Consider the following 19,540-nt stretch of genomic DNA (forward strand, 5'->3'; position numbering starts at 1 on the left):
TGGGGCTTACAGGGCTGGAGGCAGAGGAAAAGGGACCTTCCGGAGCAGAGTCATGGTTTAGGGAGATGGGTGTCAAAAGTGGGGGTCACAACCTAGCTTGAGACTCGGGTGTGGCAGCAGGAGGGACAGTAGGGAACAGATGATCCTGCTTTGGGAGGCAAGCTGGAATTGAAAGGCAGGGGCAGCAACTCAGACCTGTATCCATAGGAAAAGTCTGGGGCTGAGGGAATTCCTGGGGAAAAATCGTTCTTCGCAAGAACAACACAGGACCCCGCACCTCAACTCCACCGGAGCCCACATCAGCGTCACCATCCCCTCCAACCTCCAGCGCAGCGGAGTGAGCAGGGCTGCAGAGATCGGGCCAAGCTCTCACAGAGAAGCGGGGGAATCAGTCAAGCAACAGGTTTGTCCTCCCAGGTCTGCCGTGTGTCACCTCGGAGGTGTCCCATAGCGGGGATGCCGCGGTGAGGCAAACCCAGTGTCAAACTCCGGCCTGCCCCTTCTCCGTGCTTCCCGCCCCGGGCGGCGCCCCGCCCCGTGCCCGGGGGCGGGCCGGGCTGGCGGGAGCGGGCTCTGAGGGAGCAGGTGCGGGGCCGGCCCCGCTGCCCGCCTGCTGCCGGGGCCGCTGCCTCGCCTCTCTGGGCTGCAGTCTTCCGATGCCTTCCGTCCAGACTTCCCCCTCACGGCTCTGATCTCGTCTGTCGCCCCCTCAGCACCCAGCCTGGGACACCCGGCCTCTCCGTCGGGAGCAGGGATGCTCGCTGTCCTCCTGGCAGGCTGTGCCAGCCACGTGCCGTCTCCTCGGAGTGTTTTCCAGTCGTGTGTCCCTGCCTCGCTGGGTCATTGAGCTCTCCGTAGTCTGAAAATCCCCCCTGCTTCAGCGGCATCCTTCAGCTGGGCTGATTCTTTGGCTTCCTGGTCTTAGCCCACCCTGTTCCTCGACCACCTCTGTTCAGACCTTGCTCTTGACTAATCTTGCTCCTTCGGAGGGTTCGAGAAGAGCAGACAGCGTCGCGTGGAGGCGCAGCCAGAGTTGGTCCTTGTTCAGCAGGACACTGGCTGCACGATCGGTCTGGGAGCCATGGGCCGCCGGCTCCTCCACGGTGTCTCTGGAGCCGCAGTCTTCCTTGCCAGTGTGGCTCTCCTCTCCATGCGGCACCATGGGGCTCGGGAAGCAGCTCAGTACCCAGGGCTCGGGGAAGGGATGGTGGAAAAGTCAGAGGAACAGAGTGAAGGGCGCCCAGAGGGAGCTGGTGGCAGGGGGCAGAAGGACCTCAGACTCCATCCTCCGGAGGTATACAGGACTGAGGGAAGCCTGACGCTGGGGGACATTTTCATAGCTGTGAAGACAACCAAGAGGTTTCACCAGAGCAGGATGGAGCTGCTCCTGGACACGTGGATATCCCAGACCAGCGAACAGGTGAGTGTGTGGATTCTGACTGGAGAGAAGGTGTTAGTAATGGGGCAGGCACGGGGTGTCAGGACAAGCCAGAGGAAGGGGAGGCTGGGCATGTACTGCCCCTCAGTACTTTGCTTCATTTTCTCTATTTCTCACTTCACGTTCAAAGGGAGATGCTACCCAGCAAAATGTCACCAGTAGCTGCTTCATAGGAAAGATGACATACCAGACTGAATGCACAGACCATCCTGTGTCTGTATGAAATGGTGGCTTTCCATTTCTCCCACTGCCATGAGTTTGTTGGGTTTGGAACTGACAGGCTCCCCCAGCCCTTTGTCAGGATGCCTACACTGTGCCTGGGCACCCATTGCCCTGGAAAGGTGCAGTGCAGTGGGCAAAAGAAGGCAGGCAGGCTCCTGGAGGACCTCCTGTCGTTAGCCCTGTTCACCCCCCAGCACATCAGCACAGTCCACAGTTTCCCTTCTTGGGCAGATGCCTTCATGTGCAGGATCTTGAAGTGGTGCGGGTGTATTTTTGACCTTTTTTTTTTTTTTTTTTTTTTTTTTTTAACTGGGGGCCCAATGTTTCCATCATTTGCTAAAACAGTTTGGAGAGTTTCCTTCCTGCTAGAGAAACTGATGCGGGCACCACGTTAGTGGTGCTATGCAGGCTGGCTGGTGGGCAGGAGTACTCCCCAGAGCTCCGGTGCTTTTCTCCCTCCCTCACAGAGCTGCTCCTCAAGAAAGAAGAAATCCTGTGGCTGCCCTGAAGGGTGTTTTTTTTGCCTCTTCCTGTGTGTGATGGGTGCCTATAAGGCAAATTCAGGCCCCAGCGAGGGAGGGGGACGGGGGTGGAGGTGCTGGGTAGGAGAGTGCCTGAAGCAATGCAGGGTTTTCTGGGTTAGGGTGGTTTTCCACTTCATGGTGCTGCAACTGTCTGGTCTGCTGCGGTCTTCACAGGAAGCCATGTCCTATTTTGAGCACGCTTCCTCTCCTGGCTGTGTGTCCCTCTCAGCATCTGAGATGCCCTGCTTCCTCTTGCAGATGCACTTCTCCTCTCCAGCCAGCTCCAGCCCAGCAGCTCCTTGGAGAAACCAAACCCAACCACATGGCTGCACTGGTATTAGGATATTGCTGGTGGGGCCTTCCCAGTGGGTTTTTAAGGAGCAACTCACCTGCCCCCTCCTTTGTTTGACAAATCAGTTCCTGGCCCTTCTGCTGATGATAGGAATTAGATACTAGCTCCCCAGGCTCATCTGATCTCCTCTGGAATGCAAGTGATGTCCAAACCTTGGAAGAGGTGTTGAATTTTCCATGGTCCTGCCAGCCTCTGGAAAGCTACACAGACTGAGCAGGAAAATAAGAAGGAAGGGGTATAATGGGAGTGTTACTCATTTTTAAACAGAGTTTTTTCAGTGTTATCAATTTTTGTTGCAAGCTCAGTATTTTCCTTTTCCCTTCTCAATTTTCTGTATTTTTATTCTTATTTTTTTACAAAATGGCTTTGAGAGAAGGAGAATGGGAGCAGAAAGGAGGTAAAGAGAAGTACATGAAAGTCAAAAACTTTTTTTAAAATATATTCCTGCTTCAGGCATTTTTTAAGTTTACAGGAAAGGGCTAATTTTGAAAATTTGACAATATAGAAAACCTCACTTAGCAAAAAAAAAGAGACAGTTTTCAATTTGCAAAGGATATTTAATTGTTGTGGGGACAGGAATAGTGCACCAGACCTCCTGTTATTGAGTCCTTATGGAGAGACATAGGCTTTAGGAGCCATCCACAGAGAAATTCAGGTCTCAGAAGTCCTGATGTGCAGAGGCTGCCTTCTCCTAGGGCTGATCCAGCATCTTACTATCTCACTTGCCCTTAATCATGGCTGGAGACCAAGTCAGTGAGTGTTTCTCCACCAGTGGCCAGCAGTAAAATTTTAACAGCTGGCTGTGTTGCTGATGTCAAACCTGGCTTCAGAGCTGGATACCTGCATGGTTTCCTCCTGGAGGAAGCAGCCCAGACCTCCCAGGTCAGGCTTAGGTGACTGTAACAGGAGGCAGGAACAGTTGTGGTTTTGATGGAAAGGACAGACTGTATGGGAGCCGAATTAAAAATCCTCTGTGTTGGACTCTGTTGGGTAGAAAATAAGAGGGTGAGAGATTGTCTTTGAAACTGCTCTGTTTAATCTGAAGACATGCAGTTGGTGAGATATGGGGAAGTGTGAGATAGGCACTCTATGCTCTGCCTCTTGAGAACTGATCCATGACAAACTTCCCACTGGAGATTGATGTGAAAGCCATTTTAGTGAAAGGCCTTTTCCTCAGTAAAAGCCTAATCTAAATATGAGCATGGGTTCTGATGATTGTTTAGCTGGGCAGAACCTTGGAGTGACTTACATTCCTGCCCTAGTAGTTTTGATGGAGATAAGCCCAGCTTTCTGGTGTGGTTTGGTAATGTGAACTGTTTCTAGCACTTCCCCTCCTTTTAGAAGCCCACACACCCAGCCAACTGGAATGCCCCATCTTGAACTGGCTTTCAGATTTTTAGTGATGTGAATGCACCGCAGATTTTGAATCTGTTCTCTGTGCAGGACACAACAGTAATCCTGCTAATGTGTTTGCATTTTGGAGAGGGTTTCTTCATAGAGAAATGATACCCGGGGAGCTTAGGCAATGAACATGGCCCTGGATTGTCAGGTTCCACATCTTTATCTCTTTTCCTAGTTTTTTATTGCTAGGCTAGTTCCCCAATTTGGGGTGAGGCGGTCTCAAAATCTAGTATTTATCCATTGCCTGGGCTCTTATGTTCATGAAGGGCTGCCAGAAAAAGCTGATTGACTCAGTGGCTCCATATCACTGCTTGCACTGCTGTCCAGCAAACATGCTTTCCTACACAGACATCTTCTCCACTCCAGAATGGAGGGATGCTTCCTGTGCCTCATCTCTGGCAGCAACTGCTGTGCCAGGTTTCCCACCCTCAGGTGTGTGAGGGATGGTGAGACAAGGATGGAGGCAGCTGCATTTGCTATTGTGATCTTCTTTTGCACTTCTTGAGCACAACCAGGTGTGCCATGGAGATCAGAGATTTCAAGTGCCAGAAAAATCGGACTTGCCTGGTCCCCACACTCATATTTCCCTTTTCCCAGTTATTTTGGACAGTCTGGTGTTGCCTGTGGTGACAATGTACTTTCATCCTTGGGTTCCACAGGAACATGTTGGATGTCTGCAAAAAAAAAAAAATTCTCATCTTGCATCAAGAGAAAACTGGGAACCTCAGAATATTTTTACATGTAGAAAATTTGGAAAATATGCATCTTGCTATTTTAAGTCAATCAAATGTGGTGTTTGTTAGAGACGTGTTATCAAGTTGATTTTAGATGTGTAAGCAAGTAATTTCCAGCAACAATGTTTCTTGGGTTTTTTTTTTGTTTGGTTTTTTTTTGTTTTTTTTTTTTGAAAATGTCAGAAAGTTTCAACGACTTCAGGTTTTATTTTTCTTAAGATGAAAATATTTGCCATAGTGGAAATTTCTAACTTTGACATGCTGGCAAGGGAAACCCCGTGCTGCTGATAATCCCTGCCTTGCCTGAAGGTTATGATATGGTCCCCTGACCTAGAGCAGTTCCCTTACCTGAGACTTGGCTAATTGCTGCTTGTCACATGGTCCCCTTGAAAGTGGTTTTAACTGGGAGACTTTACTGGTGGGGTAGGGTAGGAATGTGTGCATGCTCCATTGCTGCAGCTCAGCTCTTGGAGGGTCATTCCCCAAGCGCTGTAGCTCATCCATCTGAGATCAGGAAACCATCCTGCTGTCTCTGCTTGAGCCAGGTATCTCTGAGGGTCCTGCACTACCTTATTTTCACATACACAACATTTCTCCTGCTATGTCCTCTAGATAGGGATATATCTCCCAAATGCTGGGTGGGTGTGGGGAGATGTAGAGACTTGTGTCTCCCTGCCAGAGCCTTTGGGAGCAGTGATGGCTCCTGGAGCTGTTGTCTGCCTGCCTTGTTCCCTTTGTGCCTGTGCAGGTGCTGTGTTTAACCAGCCTGTGGGCAGCTGGTGGGGAGACTGTTTATGGCTCGCGACTGCTTTTTCATTTCATGAAAGCTCATTTTCTGCCTGAGGAAAGCTTTTCTCCACCAGCCCTGATCCTCCCCAGGCTCTGAAGAGGGGGGAGATGTGCCACATAATGGCAGCAAGGGGGATTAGATAAGCCTGGGAGTGGAGGAAGAGGAGGAGGAGGGGGCAGAAAGTCGCAGGGGGCTGTGCACACTTCACACACAGGCAGATGTGCTTTTAACCCAAGCATCATTGTACCACAATGCTTTAATTTTTCTACCACTGACACCCAATCCAGGGCTACCTCGCCCCCTCACTCAGCGTCATGGATCCCCTGTTCCCAAGGCAGTGGGATGGATGTGAAAATAAAGCCCCATTAGTGCTGCTCGTTGTGCCCTGCAGGAAGGGGGAGCACAGCAATCCTTCTGTTCATCTGCTGTCTCAGAGTGGGTACAGCAGCAGAGGAGAGGATGGAGTGGGGTAACCATGTCAAATGTGTCTGGCTGTGGGAGGAGGAAGTGAGCAGCCAGGAAGAGCACCAGCTCCATCCCTGAGAGTAATCTCTTCCTTGTTTCCCCAGACCTACATCTTCACTGATGAAGAAGATTATGCCTTGAAAAAGAGAATGGGTAATGACCTGTCCTATGACAGCACCTTTCTACTCTAACTTCAGCCCCTGAACTGTCCTGGCCTTGAGAGGGGGTCTGGTGTGAGGGCTGGCTGTCCTGCACACCACTGCCCATTGAAACACGCCCCTTGCTGAGTCCTGTGGTGGTGGTCCATGGTTTGCTGTGGTTGGTTTACCCCGGGGCATGTACCCGACTGGAGGCAGGGTGCTGCCTGCTTTAAAGCATCCATGGGTAGAAGTGGCACTTGACAGAGCCCCTCAATCTCTGCGTCGTGGTTGGCAGTGGGCAGGGTGGAAGTGTGGATGGCAGGTGTCCTAGTCTTGGCCAAGTTGCTTGGCTCTGTCCATGTTTCATCTCCTGGTGTAGGGAAGAGTGGAACCCGTGTCACCATGGGCTTGGATGCCTTTTGGGGGGCCATGAGGAGACTGTGTGTGAACAAATCCCTTCCCTCCTGCCCAGATGTCCTCTCTGTGACTGTGCAAAGTAGGCTGGCTCTGAGCTTTCCCTCCTCTGGCAGGTGGCCATGTGATCTTCACCAACTGCTCTGCCGAGCACAGCCACCTGGCCCTGTCCTGCAAGATGGCTGCAGAGTTTGACGCCTTCCTGGCCAGCGGCCTAAGGTGAGGCAGGACTGCTGTGGGGGGACCCCTGAGAGCAAGAGGCACCCTCCATACTGCAAACTTCTTGTGTCTTCCCTGTCTGCCCCAGCTGGTTTTGCCACTTGGATGATGACAACTATCTGAACCCTCGGGCACTCCTGAAGCTCTTGTCCTCCTACGCAGAGACATGGGATGTTTACCTGGGCAAACCCAGCCTGAACCGACCCATCTGGGCCTCAGAAACGCTGCCAAACAACCAGACGGTACAGCCTGTGGTGGTGGTGGTGGTGTGGGGGCAGTGGGTTGTTTTGGTACTCTGGCTCACATTTGTTGTTGTTTAACCCCAGTCAGCAGCCAAGCCCCATGCAACTGCTCTCTCGCTCTCCCACCAGAGGGAGTGGGGAGAGAATCGAAAGGGCAAAAGGTAGAAAACTTGTGGGTTGAGATAAAGACAGGAAAAGCAAAAGCTGGGTACACAAGCAAAGTAAAACAAGGAATTAAATCACTGCTTCCCACGGGCAGGCAGGTGTTCAGCCACCTCCAGGAGAGCAAGGGCCCATCACATGTAATGGTGACTTGGGAGGACAAACATCATCACCCCAAATGTCCCGCCCCTTCCTCCTTCTCCTCACACTTTATACACTAAGCATGGTGTCATATGGTCTGGAAAATCCCTTTGGTCAGTTGGGGTCACCAGACCTGGCAGTGTCTCCTCACAACCTCCCTTACACCCCCAGTTTCCTCACTAGTGTGGCAGCAAGAGAGCAAAAAAGGCCTTTGCTGTTGTATAAACCCTGCTTAGCAATAACAAAAACATCTCTATGTCATCAATGATGTATTCAGCACAAATCCAAAACACAGCCCCACACTAGCCACTGTGACAAAAAATTGACTCTACCCTGGCCAAAACCAGCACAGTATTGCAAGGAGAGATGGGTCCCAAGAGCAATGACAACAGCTGAAAACTTGCCATCTTGTCTAAACATGACTGTAGGTGTTGACTAAGTTTGATTATCCAAAGGGCAGAGTCCCACGTTTCTGCTCTGACTTTGGGTACATGTCTGACATGTCTGACAAAAGCCTGCCCTAGGCACCTCACCTGTTGCTGCCAGCAGGAGCAACTGGCTGTTCCAGTTATGAGGAAGTGAAAATCCATGCTGTACTGCTAGCAAGTCCTTCCTCTGGGCAGTAGTCAGGGGGCTGGGGTGACAACAGGGCTGTGTTTGTCCTGACATCAAAGCCGGGTTTCCAGCATTCCCACCTCTGGGAGTGTGGTATTGTCTGAGCCTCTGTCATTGATTGTCTCTGGTGTTTCTCTCCAGAAATCCGTGCGCTTCTGGTTTGCCACGGGAGGGGCTGGGTTCTGCATCAGCCGCAAGCTGGCAAGGAAGATGGTGCCCTGGGCCAGGTGAGCTGGGGAGTGTGGGAGCCCTTGAAGGGATTAGCAACATGGCTGCACATTAATTCCTGGCAGTGTCAGACCTGGATTTGTGCATGTGGTGCCACGTAGAGTGCCACGTAGAGTGCCACGTGCTGCCCATCTGCAAGATGTGAGACTGGAGGAGGGATGTAGTGGGCGGGTCTGCCAACTGGTTGAAAACTGGCAAGAGCAGGCACATCAGTAAACATGGTCATAGGGTGATGTACTCCTCTCTCCCCTTCTCCTTAAGGCTCTTGGTTACTCCCCAGACTCCTTCCAATCCCTTTTCAGCTTTGTGTGACTCTGTCTCATCTTCCCTTCATCTGCTTCTTTCCAGCTTTCCGTACCTCCCTCCTGAGCTAATTTTCTGTTCCCTCACCCAAAACCCTCTTTGGCTTCTCGGGTGTCCACTGTCATTTCCTCAGCTTGATGCATGGAGAACGGAGGTAGGTCCCAAGGTCATGTTATCCCTGCCTAGAACAAGATGATGCCCTAAGTTATACCACAGGCATGTACACTGGTAGGCATTGGCTGTGCCTTAACCAGCCTTAACCAGATCTAAACATACCCAGAAGGATAGATTTGATCCACACCAGGTGGCTTCCGTAGCCAAATCCCATGATAGGTATTTTATGGTAGACCCAGTCAGGAGGATGATCTGTCATCTAGGGTAAAGTGAAAGTGGCGCAGGTAGACAATGCTTAACCTGGCATAAAGTCTGCCACTAGTGTTTTTAAGGTGCTTAAAACACATTTCAGTTTGCTGGGGGCTGTTGTAGTAGACAACACTTTATATTGTGTAAATCCAATTCCAGAAGCTTTAAAATTTGGTTTAGCCTGTTATCAAAAAGTGGCAAAGTATGTGGTGTTACATTACCGTAGATGGCTTATCCAAGCTGCATGTCCTGCTTTTACTTCCTTCTGGACCTGGCCATGTGCTTCCACTGTTTCTCTTGTTGTGGCTTGTCTGACCCCTCAGGGGCTCAGTGCACTTCACCAAACACGTGGAGAAGTGACTCAGTGAAGTCTGTCAGCTCTCTACATCAGCTTAGCAAGGACTTGGATTATGTATCGGGGTCAGGATGGCTGGGAATGGTGAAAGAGCAAGCCTGTTCCTGAGTATGTGCAGGTGGAACTCAGGGATTTCTTGCCTAGTTACAGAATTTACTCTGGTTTTCAGTAATCTCCAGCCCAGGTGGTTGCCTACATCTGCCCCTACCCTTTTCCTAACCCATGCAGCCCTACTCTCTTCCAGTGGCAGGAACTTTGTGAGCACTTCCGAGCTCATCCGCCTGCCAGATGACTGCACCGTGGGTTACATCATCGAGTGCAAAGTTGGTGGGCAGCTGATTCCAAATTCACTCTTCCACTCCCACCTGGAGAACCTGCAGCTCATCCCCACCTCTCAGCTCATGCAGCAGGTAAGGAGGGGAAAGGAAGCAAGAAGGTGTGTGAGGAAGGAGAAGTGGAGGGGAGCTTACAGGCACTTACATCAGCATCCGCTGATGGCACTGATGAGCGTTGAATCAATCATCTGCTCTTCTGGGGAGGCTTTCCTGACAAATGCTTCTTTGAAATAAGGAGCAGATGTTGCCTGCAGCACAGTTGCTAGTCACAGTGCCCTGGGATCAGTGGTGGGGAGCACATGTATGGGGAGTGATGGGAGGATTGAGGGCATCCCTGGGAGAATGTCACACAAGGACAAGCAGAAATGATGATTGATTGGGAAAGGGCCTTTGACATGGCACTCTCTCTGCCTTGTAAAGGACCAGTGGGCAAAGGACTAGTAGAGTGGACCATCATGGGAAAGAAGACAGGAGAGATGTGGAAGGCTGACTAGCTTTATCTGCTAAGCCAGCAGAGAAAGAACTAGAATGGGAATTTTTGTCATCCACAGCAAATTCCTTACTCCTGAACACATCTTATTCTCTCTACTCCTTTCTCACCGCTACTTTGTAGGTCACCCTCAGCTATGGTGTGTTTGAGAACAAGCTCAATGTCATTGAGCTCAGCGGCCCCTTCTCAGCCCAGGAGGATCCCTCACGGTATGGGGCATGAGTGCTCTGGGGTGCTGCTGTGTGAGCCCTCAGACAACAAGCTGGGATAGGGAGGCAGCCCAACGGGGTGCAGGAGGGCTAGAGGGAGGGACAGGAACCTTAGGTGAGGGGCACCCCAGCATTAAGTTATTTGTGAACACTTACAAATGTTGCAAACCTTTTTGGGTGAATAGGAAGAAATGAAGCATTTAAAACATTTTATTTGGACAATGCTGAAAGTATTGCTGTTTATTTCCCATTTTGAGACTGAACAAGCTAACCTTTTACCTCAGGGACAGAAACAGAAATGTTCTTTTTAAACTCAGGAAAGGAATTTCTGCTTGTTTTTTCATTTTATGCTTTGCTGAGAAAACTGAAGGAAAAAAAGAAAAAGGTTCACTTCAGGCTGACTGCAAACAAAACTGTTCTTTGATTTACCTTCTCCTCTTTGAGTGAGCAAACCTAAAGTTGTTATTTGCAGAGCATGAGTAGGAAGATCCTGGCTGGAGATAGTGGGGGTGGGAAGCAGCTAGGTGATGAAAAGAGCATCAGCAGAACCACTGCCTATCTCCCTGCCTGTGATCAGGGTGAGCTGTGGGCTAGGGCTCCATGGGCTAGAAACAGATTTGGGTATCAGAGGGAGGCTTTGCTGAGAAAAGACATCTTGAGGTGAACAACCAGTCCTGAGCTCTGTGGTGCAGGGTGGGCGCCTGATGTGGAATGGGGCATGAAGGAGAGGCCTCCCATCTTCTAGCTGTGTGCTGGTGTAAAAACTGTCCTCTGACCTTACTTTGCTCTGTCCCCAGCAGGTTTCGATCCCTCCACTGCCACCTCTATCCCGACACTTCCTGGTGCCTGCAGGCTGTTGACTGGTGATGCCTGAGCCTCAGCTGCAAGGGATCCAGGTGACACCTGTTCACCTGTAGGGAGTGGGACACTGAAGAAGCTTGGTGCTCCCAATTTCACCTTCACTCTGGTGGTCTTGGCGCTCTGTGACGGCTTTCTTGCTCCTCCCTCAATACTGGTGACACAGGACAAGAGACAAGGTCTGATCCAAAGATGGATAAGATGGGCTGGACACATGAATGAGCTTCTCATCTGAGCTGAAATATGTGCAAGGGATGGGAGCTGTATGCCTTCTGAGCAGATCAAGGATCGGATAGTGACTGCTGGGCATCTGGGTAGAGATAAGGGCTTGCTGCTGCTGCTGCTCTGTGCCCTAGCTGCATCTTGCTGGACTAGAAGGGCCCTGTGTGTGCATACCTCGTGCCCAGCTCCTGGTGGAAGCATGCCATGGCTCTAGACTCTCTGAGCAGAGCCTCCTCCTCCACATCGGTGCTTTCCCTACTGCCCACACTTTGCAGACGCAGACCTGCTGAGTCTCTGCATAGTCAAAGTATGTAGAAATGGAAAATGTGTCAATTTTTGGGCTGAATGAATCCTGGAAAAGCAGAGTCCTTGCTCAACAGAGGGGAGATAGGCAGGAAGTACAAAGAATCAGGAATCCCCTGCTCTGCTGGGACAAAAGAAGAGGGCATGGAGTAAAGGAGCCAGGGGGAAACTGAGTGAGATGGGGATGGTTCCTGCATGGAACATTGAAGGTTTGATCTTGTATGGTGCTGCATCCTCTCCTTTTACCTTCTTGATGTGGGGTCAGGATAATCTCTTGCTCTAATTACCAACCTGTCGGCTGAGATTAGAGTCCAGCTCCTATCTGTGAGAAGAGACATAAAGGATTAGAGCTGGCTGAAAGAGAGGAGGAAGGAAGAGATGGAGAAGGAGCACTCGGGAGCGGATTAGAGGTTACAGCTTTACAATCTTTTCTGTCCCCAACCAAAAAATTTAAGTCATGAAGGAATGGAAACAGCAAGGCAAAGAGCTTTTTATCTCTGTGGGGCTTCCCTCCAGATGCCAATAGCAGCTTTCTGCCTTCCTGCTCTCCCTGCTGAGCATAACAGGGGGAAGGAATGGACCCATAGAGGTTACAGTCTTTCTGGCATGTTTGTGATGGGTCCTTCTCTCAATACAGTGCCCGATGTGAAAGCTGGGCAATGGTCCTTGCTGGGGAATGAATTCTGGCACCATTTTGTCCTTGTACAAACAGTTAAGTGGCTGGGGGAGGTTTGCAGGGAAACCTGGAATGCAGAGAGGCTGTTTTAAATGGCAGGTGGTGCCACAAACAGGTATTTTTCTTTAAAGAGTATTTCAAAGCAGACTGCTGGGATCTGTGAGAGATTCTGTAATCTCCAGATGAAAGGACAAATGCCCTTTCTCTAAAGAGCTGCTCAGTTTTGAAGCTGCTGATGTGACTAAGCCTGCTGCTGGTGGGCTGGAAGAGCCAAAGGCGACTGTCACTGTGGCTTTGCCGTTTTGAAAACTGGCCACTCTGTCACCTCCTTCCATCCCCAAGCACCAGCATCTCCTACACAGTGCACACAGAGTTTAAAGGAAAGGCGTCAGAAAGACCTTCCACCTCTGTGAAGGGGGATCTAGAAAGGAATGAGCACTTTAATTTCTGGAAAAAACAGAAGTCAGGAGCCTGCAGAGCTGTTTTCCAACCTGGTCATACTTACTGGCATTTAGTCAGCTTGTGTAGCAGCACGCAGCCTTGCTTTCTTCTGTTGCACAACAGGCCTCTGAAGTAGAAGTTTGTCCTGAGCAGGCACAGGAGCGAGCTGATGGCAGTGGCCATTCCTTGAGCTGTGGAAAGCCCTTGGCTCACAAGGCTACGCCAGCCAAGAATCAACGTGGCACAAAACAAAGACAGGGCTGTTGGAAGAGGGATGCAGCACCAAGAAGTCCTGCTCCACAGGACTAGTGGTTTGGGTGCAACCAGAAGATGAAATACAGTTTTGTGAGAAGGAGAGTCTTCAAGAGAAACCTACACCACTTGGATATATAATTTTTCCCCATTCAGATTTTCAGATGATGTTGAGACTTTGAGTTAAAAAGCTGGTCCTGGCTGTAGATGCCCTGGTGACAATCAGAGCAAAATGTGATTCATGTGAGGAAACTGGTACAGCAGCTTCACTTCCCTGGGGTAAAAGCAAAGCAGAGAAACTGAAAGCTTGCTTTGGATCCTGGCTTCAGCTGGTCTGAATTGACCTGGTGCCTTTTGCATGGCTGAAGATCAGATGTTTAATGGGTTGAATCCTTGAGTGCCTGCATGGGAACCCGTTTAAGACTGAGTTTCTTTGCTGGAGAAGTTAAGTGCTACTTTTGTGGAAAATGTCTTGTCTCATAAGGAAACAGAAGAGATGAGAAGATGTCTGGGGCAGGGCATCTCTTGGGCTGTAGAGAAATGCATGACAAAAAAGTCCTGCTATGCCTGTGACGACAGTACGCTGGAAAGAAAATAGCTTCTGAGTCGACAAAAGAAACCAGGTTTTCTCTAAGAACAGAGAGACAGCTTAATGGGACATTCACCACATGAAATCTGATCAACGTTAAAACATGAGTTAAAATTAGTTTCAGGAATGGTTCCTGCCCCTGGGGTTTGCTGTCAGATATTGTGGTTTTACAGTCTCATTTTCCTAGTTTATTAAAATGTTTAGCTGCTTGGGAAAACGAGAAACAATCTCATGTGAAACTTTTCAGGGGGCTGTCTTTTTTTAGTCTCTTTCTCTTGATGTAACAAAGATTTTGGAAAGGTTCTGCTGGGTCTATTAAATTTGTATTTTCTTCTTTTTTTTTTTTTTTAAATATCTCTATCTTTCTCTAGCTCACATTTCTTTTTCTCATTTCAGGGGAAAAAAAAACCTCTCCCAAGAGCAAAAAGGAATGGTCTTTATGTTTTACTGGGAAAAACGAGGTCAAAGTCAAGGGTGTTGGCATAACCCTGCTGTTGTACAACATTAAGTGTAGTTCAAGGTTTCAAGTACAAACACCTCTGCCTGCCCAGCACCATAGCAACCAACACTATTAATGATGTTTAAACTGTATACTGAAAATTCAGAAAAAGGAGAAGGAGGGGGAAAAAAAGCAGTTACAGTATTTGAAATGTAAAATATTAAGTAAGGCTTTCATGTTAACAATATCTTTTCTTCACTTTCCCCATAGCGTGAAGAATTTTTATAAGAAAAGCCCTATTTGACAGTGCAAAAAAAAAATGCTAATGACTATCCTTTCTTTAGGGGAAAAGAAGTTAGTCGAAATAGGTGGGAAAATGCAGTTGTTGCTAAAGACTTGAAGGGGAGAGAGAAGAACAGCAACACTAGACAATGGTTCTGTCTCTGGTGCCAACTCCTCTTAACAGTTCTGCTGCCAAAGAAAAACAGATTCCTGAGCCACTGTGGGATTTGCCCAACTTGTACCTGGACTGCAGCCTTCAGCTCTCTCCCCAGGCTTCTTGCTAAGGAAGCAGCCTTCAAAAGGTGAGCAGTTTGTCAGACAGAAGTCAACGGATGAGAAATAGGAACAGGAAGAAAGGAGATTGGAAGGAAAGAAACCACCAAGGAAGGCCTTGGAGGAGTGTGGGAGTTTTAGCAGTGCATTGAAAGTGCTGTTTGCAGGAGCAGGAAAGGGGATGCTGCCTGGCCCCCCAGGTCTGGATTTCTTTTTTTTTGTGCTCAGGGCACCTGCAGCTCCCCAGTGCCACTGAGGATGCCAGCCTGTGAGACAGAGTCCACCTTGGAAGAGGGGAGACCAGTTTGGTTGGCCCTGAACCTCTTATTTTTTTAATAACACTCCAGATAAGTCAGTGGCTTTTTGTCAGTGTTACAGTCACTTGCTTACAACAGATTTAGCTTCTTAATTTACTTCTTCTGCCCTTGCTTACAATGCAGTCTTTTCAGACAGTCCAGAGTGGGATCAGCAGCTCTTTTAATTAATTTGTTATATTTGTTTTGTCTTCAGTCTCTGAAAAACCTGACTTGACAGCTGGCTCTGTACACTTCTGGGATGGATGCAAAGCTGAAGGAGGGTGGGTGACTACTCTATTCAGTGAGTGCATGGTCACAGGGAGGCTTGGACCATCCTTATGTTTTTCCTCGAGGAACCTGCTAGCAGTTGGTGCCCGAGATGGAATCTCAGACTAACTGGAACTTTCTCCCCTGCCAAATAGTGCTCATCATGTGGCTTCATTGAAGAGGATGCAAATGTTGCCATAGGCATAAGCAAGGCCAGGAAGAAGAGCAGCATCATAAATGTTAAGTAACTGTGTCTGTTCTCACCAGCTGGTGCAGGAATTTTTCCTGTAGACTTTCTGCATAAATACCTGGGAGGTTAAAGGAGTGCAGAACTGAGCTGTAGTAACTCAAATGGCATTGCCTCTTAAGGCTGTTCCTTGACAGCCTGAGATTTTTTTCCCTTCCTGTTTGATCCATCTTGAACTCCAAGAAAGCAGGGAACTTATCTCTCTCCCTGTTTGAACTGTAAGTGATTAATTACAGACCCCAAGAATGGGCTCCTTGCCTATCTCTTGTGTTTAAATTGCCTTCCAGGATTTTGCAAGGCTAAGGAGCCTCTTCTGACTTTACAGCTGACTGTGCCTCGGTTAAGCCTCTCTTGGTTTTGTTGGGAGCTGCATCTGATCCATAGTGAACTCTAAGAACAAATTTAACAGGATTTGCTGGTCCTGACCCTTTTGCCACTGCTTGAAAACAAGACAGTGTTGTTGATTTTAGCCGTGTAGGGAGAAGAAGTGCGATGAAACAGGGCATTTGGATGGGGAGAGATGCTGCTATTCTGTAACTCTGCTTTCCCCATTCCACCCCCAGAAGTGGGGCACAGAGGGAGTCTGCAGCTGGTGCCTTTGGCCACGTTGTATCAGATGGAGGATATGCCATGAAATATCCAGCAATTGCACTGGCAAAGAATCCAGCAGCCCTGGTTCTGAGCCAAGGCAAGCTTGTACTTGGTGCTGGACAGGGTGCCTTCTCTGAATTACTTACAGAGACAGAGTGAGGAAGGAAGAGAGGGCTTACAGGATCGATGAGGCAGTATTGTTATGTCTAAGCAAGGAGAAGAAGGTGCTTTTTGGGCCAGGGAGGGGCAGAGTTCAGGAGAAGAGTTTCCTTTCCACCCAGAAATACCATGAAGATCTGAAAGGTTTTTGGTATTAGCTCATGTGGTATAAGCACATGAGAGGTGAGGGATGAAGCAAGTGTTTTGGATAAGAGAAAGAACCAGAGAAAAAATTCCACATCCTCTTCATGGCTGTGCTGGCAAATAGTGGTCTGATGGGTCTTAGGGGCTCAGAAAAAAGAGGGGAAAGTCAGAAGGAAAAAGGTAAGAACTCTTCCCCTCTCCAACCACCTTGTTGCTGGTGGTTTCTCTCTCATGGCTCTCCCAATATCATAGGAGGAGCTATGGGGTTGGCAGAGAGCATCAGCTTCTTCTCTGTGCTACATCTTCTGCCTGAGCATACCCCAGGTAACTCAGCTTCCATGAGCACTGGGAGAAGCAGCAGGCTGGGGCAACGAGCAGGATGGATGTGCTGACAAGAGTCTGCCCCTTCCACACTACCCCACCTTTCCCACATCACCATCAGTTTTGGCTGGAGTGAGGCTGACTGTAGAAGCTGGCCAAGCTCTCTGCTTGCCACAGTGTTTTTTCTGCAGGGGAGAAGCTCCTCTCTGGGCTCTCTGACAGGCTTGTTTCCCAGAGGCATGGTGTGGGGTGCAGGCAGACAGAGCCTCGGTGCAGCTGGCAGGGAGAGCAGGGCCCCCCCACACCCTCTCCTTTCTCCCTGGCATTCAGCTGTATTGGACGGTGTCTGTTTTTAGCAAAAGTCGCAGATTCAACAGCTGAGCTGATTTTCCAAAGGGACATATAAAACAAACAGCCTGCCATCTGCTCTATTGTCCTGGAATAGCGGCTTGGAGAGTGGGGGAGAGGGAAGGAGGGGAATGCGAGGAATGAGAAGGGGACTGGGAGGAAGAGGAAGGGAAGGAGTGGGAGCAGAAGAGAGGAAAAGGCAGAAAAGGGAGGCAGGGAGGTCATGGCAGAGAGGGGAGACTGAAGAAAAAGAGAGAAAGAAGGACACAAAAAAAAGGAAAGCTGTGTGGAAGTGAGGATTTGTTGAGGGGAGAGGACCAGAGGCAGGCATGGGGGCAAACAGGGCTTGCTTGGGATCACCCTGGCTGCATTCCTCAGCCCTATGAGCCACAGAGGCAGGCAATATGAGCACCCCAGTCCTTGCTGAGCCAGAGTCTGACTGCAAAGTGGACATAGTGGCCTGGATAATCACTCCTCTTCCACCCACTCAGCCCTGCCTGCTACACACCCCCACCTCTGCTCTGACTTTTATTGAGTGCCGCAGGGCAGGGATTGAACTCCAGGTTTGGCAGCAGAGTAAATAACAGCAACATTGGTCTCTCTGGCCTGGGAGGGAGGAGGGCTGGTTTTAATCAAAGGTAAATAACAGTCAGTATTGTCTGAACCTTAATCCAATTTCCTAGAACTGGAGAATAATGTTCCAACTTAAACATGTGGCACTGGCCCACCAGAGAGGGATGGCTACTCAGTCAGCAAGCTGCTAGGCACAGGACAGCCAAGGAGAGCAGAGCTGGGGGAGATACCACAAGGCAGGTAATTTATCCTAGCTAATCTGGACTGTGCTGTTCTGTTTTAATTCTTCTTGGTTTATTTTCCTGGCTTCAGTCATCCCAAAAGATGGGGCTGGTTTCTGACAGGCAGCACATCTTCATGTAATGTGGGCCCAGTTGATTAAAATCTCTCTGATTTGCTTGGTTGACAGGAGACTTGGGACCAGGCTGATACCCTGCATCTGCATCCCTGGAGGTCATTTTGCCTCTTATGGTGGCCTGGAGAAAGGTGCTTATAGAGTCATGCTTGCTGTTACATGGACATGGCATGAATCATGTTTGTGCCATATCAAGTTCCTGCTACACATGACATATAAGCAAGATTTCAGTGTTGGAAAACAGTGTTTATGTTGTTGTGAGTCTGGTAGCACAAGAATCTGTGTGACTGAAAACTGCACTCTGGCTTGGTCTCATATTCAAATCACAGAGAGTTAGAGAGGTGCTGTTATTCAGCTATCAGCAGGTTATCTAATCCTGCAGCAGGGCCAGCCGCTTTATACCCCTCCCAGCAGATTTGTCCAACTGACTCTTAAAACACATTGTTCTGTCCAGACTATCAGCGCTGGAATTGAAAACCCAGTTTGTGATAGTAAAGCACTGATACCTGGTTGATTTTGAAAAGACGGATTTGTTCTGCAGTGCTGTGCCAACACCATTTGTAGATACCCATTGAGCAGCTCTGTCAGGGTCCTGGGCACTGCTTTCTCCTCTGTGGGGCAGCTGATTTGCAATTCTCTGGAACAAAAACGGCCTGGTGAGGCCAGGATTTGTTTGGGAAGAGGCAGAGACACATCCTGGAGCTGAGGGCACAGGAGGCCAAGCTCCATTCCAGACCTTTCATCTTTCAAAATGACTTGGCAGACAACAGTCACAGCTCAAGCTGCTGTGTGGACAGAGCAGCTGTCCACCGGTGGGTGGACTGTGGTTTTAAGACCTCTTTTCAAGACTAAGCCTTTTGTAAGCATCAAGGCCATGGAGTGAAACCTCCCCACGAAAAGCTCCCTGGTGGCAAACATGGCCCAAAAGACACCACGCTTTTGTGACTGCCAATTCCATCCAATATAATCTGGATGGATCAGGGGCAGGTGGGATAGCTGTGAGTTCATCCTCCCATCTCTATCTCTGACAACCTGGGATCCAGCAGCAAAAGAGACAGAGGGCACCCAGACACATCCAGGGCAGCACAGGCTAGTTCAAGGAGCAGTGAGGGTTGTCCTTCACGGAGTGGATATCCAATCCATAGAATGACCTTTCCGGACAGATCAGAAGTGCAGCTCCAGAGGTGCCTTATGTTCATTCCCTTCCCTGGCCATGCACATACACTTTACTGCTGGTCATCCATCCCTGCTCTGAGAAAGCCCAGCTCCACTGCTGAAAATACTGGCAGGAGAGAGGAATGGCGAAAATATATTTTATTTGTAGCTGACTGTGTGTTTCTTTCCCCGCTGCTCAGCTCTCTCCGGGAAGCACAGTGCTTTTGTCTGCCTGCAGTCCCCAGCGTGGCCCCAGCGCTCTGGGACGGGAAGGGGCAGGAGGAGAGCGGGCCGGCTCTGGAGGCGGCGGGTCCGGTCAGCACCCTGGACAGGGACGGGCCCGCCGCCCCTGCCCCCTTGCCTTCCTCTGCCTTGCCTCGTCTTTCTTTGCCTTCCCTTCGTCTTGGTCCGGGTTGATGGGCAGCCTGGGATGGGCTGCCTAGGATGGGCAGCCTGGGATGGGCTGCCTAGGATGGGCAGCCTGGGATGGGCAGCCTGGGATCGGCAGCCTCCTGGCGCGGTGCGACCCCGCTTTGCCTCGCAGCCAGCACCAGCACATTTTTTCTCTTGCTAAAGAGCAAATAGTGCTGTGGCTGTGCGCGCAGCT

The 19,540-nt window shown here is 49.6% G+C and overlaps 1 protein-coding gene across 1 annotated transcript; it reads left to right on the forward strand.

Moving 5' to 3' along the window:
* The first annotated feature begins 530 nt into the window (after window positions 1-530).
* Window positions 531-13,817, forward strand: MFNG (MFNG O-fucosylpeptide 3-beta-N-acetylglucosaminyltransferase). Its single transcript, XM_030263038.4, has 8 exons — window positions 531-1,420; window positions 6,031-6,079; window positions 6,597-6,699; window positions 6,788-6,941; window positions 8,001-8,086; window positions 9,353-9,518; window positions 10,057-10,142; window positions 10,943-13,817. Exons 1-8 carry the CDS (start codon window positions 1,082-1,084, stop codon window positions 11,007-11,009), a joined length of 1,050 nt encoding a protein of 349 aa, XP_030118898.4. The 5' UTR covers window positions 531-1,081; the 3' UTR covers window positions 11,010-13,817.
* The last annotated feature ends 5,723 nt before the right edge of the window (window positions 13,818-19,540 follow it).

Source organism: Taeniopygia guttata, chromosome 1A (genome assembly GCF_048771995.1).
Source record: "Taeniopygia guttata chromosome 1A, bTaeGut7.mat, whole genome shotgun sequence".
Taxonomy (NCBI): Eukaryota; Metazoa; Chordata; class Aves; order Passeriformes; family Estrildidae; genus Taeniopygia; species Taeniopygia guttata.